Below are 3,101 nucleotides of genomic sequence, written 5' to 3' on the forward strand. Positions count from 1 at the left end.
TTTTATCCACAGTAATTTTACACTTGTCTAGTACAAATATGTCGCTTTGTTTCATAATTACAGTCTATATGTTTTTCTTTATTTACCCTCAAAAAATGGAAGTGGAATGTGACAACATGCCCCGTAGGTGGAACACATTGTAACATCTGAGGGGCACGTTGTAACTTGACCATATGACAGCTTAAAATCTTATCTGATCGAATGAAAAAAATATACAAGACAAACTAAAATATTTTGTTAATAAATATATATATATATAAATATACATACAAATAAAACAAATAAGTTCAGAAATTAAGTTGTGTAGTAAAATGGAATGACACAGGGAAAAAGTATTGAGCTACTGAAATTTATTTAATACTTTGTACAAAAGCCTTTGTTGGTAATGACAGCTTCAAGACGCCTCCTGTATGTAGAAACTAGTTGCATTCATTGCTCAGGTGCGATTTTGGCCCATTCTTCCACACAGTTTTCAAATATTGAAGGTTCTGTGGGCCTCTTCTATGAACTCTGATCTTTAGTTCTTATTTTCTATTGGATTCAAGTCAGGTGATTGGCTGGGCCGTTCTAGCAGCTTAATTTTATTTCTCTGAAACCAATTGAGAGTTTGAGATCATTGTCTAGCTGAAATGTCCACCCTTGTTTCATCTTCATTATCCTGGCACTGTAGGTGTTGGCACTGAACCAGCTAATATTAATTTCCACTGACAAGGGGCAGGATTGCTTACTAATTATTATTATTATTAATATTAATATTGTAATGTGTAGAATTGTTGGATAATGGTGCTTTTGTTGTGATAATGTTATTTTCTCCTCCTTTCCTCCTCCAATCTTGGTTTCTTGGCTAAGCCTTTTTTATTTTTTATTTTTAAAATATGCCCTGAAGAATTGTGCAATTGTAGACAAAGAATTATTAAGAACGCAGAAATAACCCGAAGGGAAATGTCTTTTGACCATCTGCTTGTGATTATTTAGTTACTCTCTGGAGCAGACCGAACAGTTTTTGCATACTCTACTTGATGACGGGCCAGTCAAAAACGTAGTGGCACCTGAACCTGCCCCTCAACGTAATGGTGCGCACAGAACTCCGAGCAAAGAGCGGGTGAGCTACGTATGACCATATAGCATACTGAAATGAAACCAAAACCATGTTGACGCTTTTTTGTCTCACTCACTCAGAGATGGAAACTGAAAGATGGGGAGGTGGAAGCTGCTCAATTCCAGGATTCGGAGGATCCAGAATATGAGGACTTCCGCACAGAGGCAACACTGCAGAGACGTCAGCAGATAGAGTGTTTTAACAAGGCAGCTGAAGCTCATCGACAAGGACGAAAGGACGTGGCTAGTTTCTACACACAACAGGTTCAAGAGATGAATATTATAATGTGTGCTAAAAAACTGATCGAAAAACAAAATAATCGTTTTGAGACAAACACAAAATTGTAAACGTTGTTAATAGTGTCTTAAGGTAAGAATCATCTGGTGACAAACTATGTGTCTGTCCACATTGAACACTGAACTGCTGCGCTGCAAGACAATAACATTTTTGATGTTTAACAGATGGGTAGGTCTACCAAGTACAACCTCACAAAAATAGTGTGAAACAGTGCCAGCCATTTTTCAGAAGCCTTGCTTCCGGAAGCATTTTCACTTTAACTTTTCTTATAGGATTTTTTTTTTTTTTAAGTCTTTGTTTAACAGTTATAAGCTATGAATCAAACCAATTAACAAGCAAAATTATACCAAAAGACAAAGGCACAAGAATATTTTCCTTAACAGCTTTAATGAGGGAAAAACTACAATCCCATAAAGCATTGTGAATGACAGTGAAATTAAAACGATGGCAAAATATGAAAGTATTGACTAAAAGATGCTGGATTCTATATATTGTGATTCTCTGATTGATGGAGATTTCTTTGCAGAACCATGGGTAATTATATATTTTTCACCAAGAAGCCATCAGCCCACATTATTTCTTTAAATAACTTATTTTAATAATCATATTTACGAGTGGACTGCTAACCATGATTATTTAAAGAAAAAATGTGGGCTGATGGCATAAAAAACATACCCTTAATTAATAGTCTTGTAGATCAGGGGCCCCCAGGGGGGCGCCAGCTCCTGTCAAGGGGGGCGCTAGCATCAGTTAATTCAGAGACGTTCCCTTGAGAATTTATGAATATGAGTTAACAAATCTTTAGCCATCCACTAGGGGGCAATCTGACTCCAACTGCTAGTCGACAGTTAGAGCAGAGTTGGCTCGAGTGTCAGTCACGCTCAGTGTTGCCAAGTCCGCGGGTTTCCCGCAGAATTGGGCTACTTTAACACTTGCCGCGTTTTGTAGTTTTGGGCTAGTTTTGAGTAGCAATTAGGCGGGTTTTGTTGTGAAAACCTGACAACTCTGGTCACGCTTATTGACAGTGTAAGATGATTTACGATTAGCCATGTCGGAAATCCAACCACGGATTGGCATGTTGTTATCTCAGAAACAGGCTCAGCCATCACATTGAATCAGGTAAACTGGTTATATATTTATGTTTCAGTTTCAGTATAATTACGCACGCTATACCAGGGTCGGTTCTAAACCCTTTTTAGGTGGGTTTCAGCCCCCCCTATCTGTCACCTTAGCCCCCCAAACTATCTTAACGATCAGGCCAGTGCTGCTTCCTCGAGAAAGTTTTTCATTCTCACGTGTTTTAAGTCTTGTCAGTTTAAACATTAAAGTAATTTTAAGCCATTTAAGCTCAAGACATCTCAATGCGGTACTCACGCACTGTGATAGAGCGTTTCTATGTGCACCGCGCACACACCTGCATTTCTAGGACCCTATAGGCTAGTTTTTAAAAATGATTATATTATTTTTATTTATTTTTTGTATGTATATATTAGCAGCTCATACTATTCTATAGCACTTGCTTCAGTTCTGTATATTATTATTTTTAAGGAATTATGTAGTTAATTGTATACACTTAATTATTGTCCTAACCAACTCCCAACCCTAAACATACCCATTGGTAACCCTCTTGAAATAGTTTACCTAATTTATTTCAATATATTCTCTCTCTCTCTCTCTATATATATATAGGCTATATGTATATGTG

At 37.2% G+C, this 3,101-nt stretch overlaps 1 protein-coding gene across 1 annotated transcript in view; it reads left to right on the plus strand.

Moving 5' to 3' along the window:
* Nucleotides 1-1,707, plus strand: part of n4bp2 (NEDD4 binding protein 2) — a 14,016-nt gene extending 12,309 nt beyond the window's left edge. Inside the window, exons 12-13 of the mRNA XM_016464938.1 lie at nucleotides 976-1,102; nucleotides 1,180-1,707. Of these exons, the coding sequence (XP_016320424.1) occupies nucleotides 976-1,102; nucleotides 1,180-1,446 (394 nt within the window). The 3' untranslated portion in view covers nucleotides 1,447-1,707. The remainder of the gene's footprint in view (nucleotides 1-975; nucleotides 1,103-1,179) is intronic.
* The last annotated feature ends 1,394 nt before the right edge of the window (nucleotides 1,708-3,101 follow it).

Source organism: Sinocyclocheilus anshuiensis, unplaced genomic scaffold (genome assembly GCF_001515605.1).
Source record: "Sinocyclocheilus anshuiensis isolate Anshui unplaced genomic scaffold, SAMN03320099.WGS_v1.1 scaffold128, whole genome shotgun sequence".
In the NCBI taxonomy this organism is placed as follows: Eukaryota; Metazoa; Chordata; class Actinopteri; order Cypriniformes; family Cyprinidae; genus Sinocyclocheilus; species Sinocyclocheilus anshuiensis.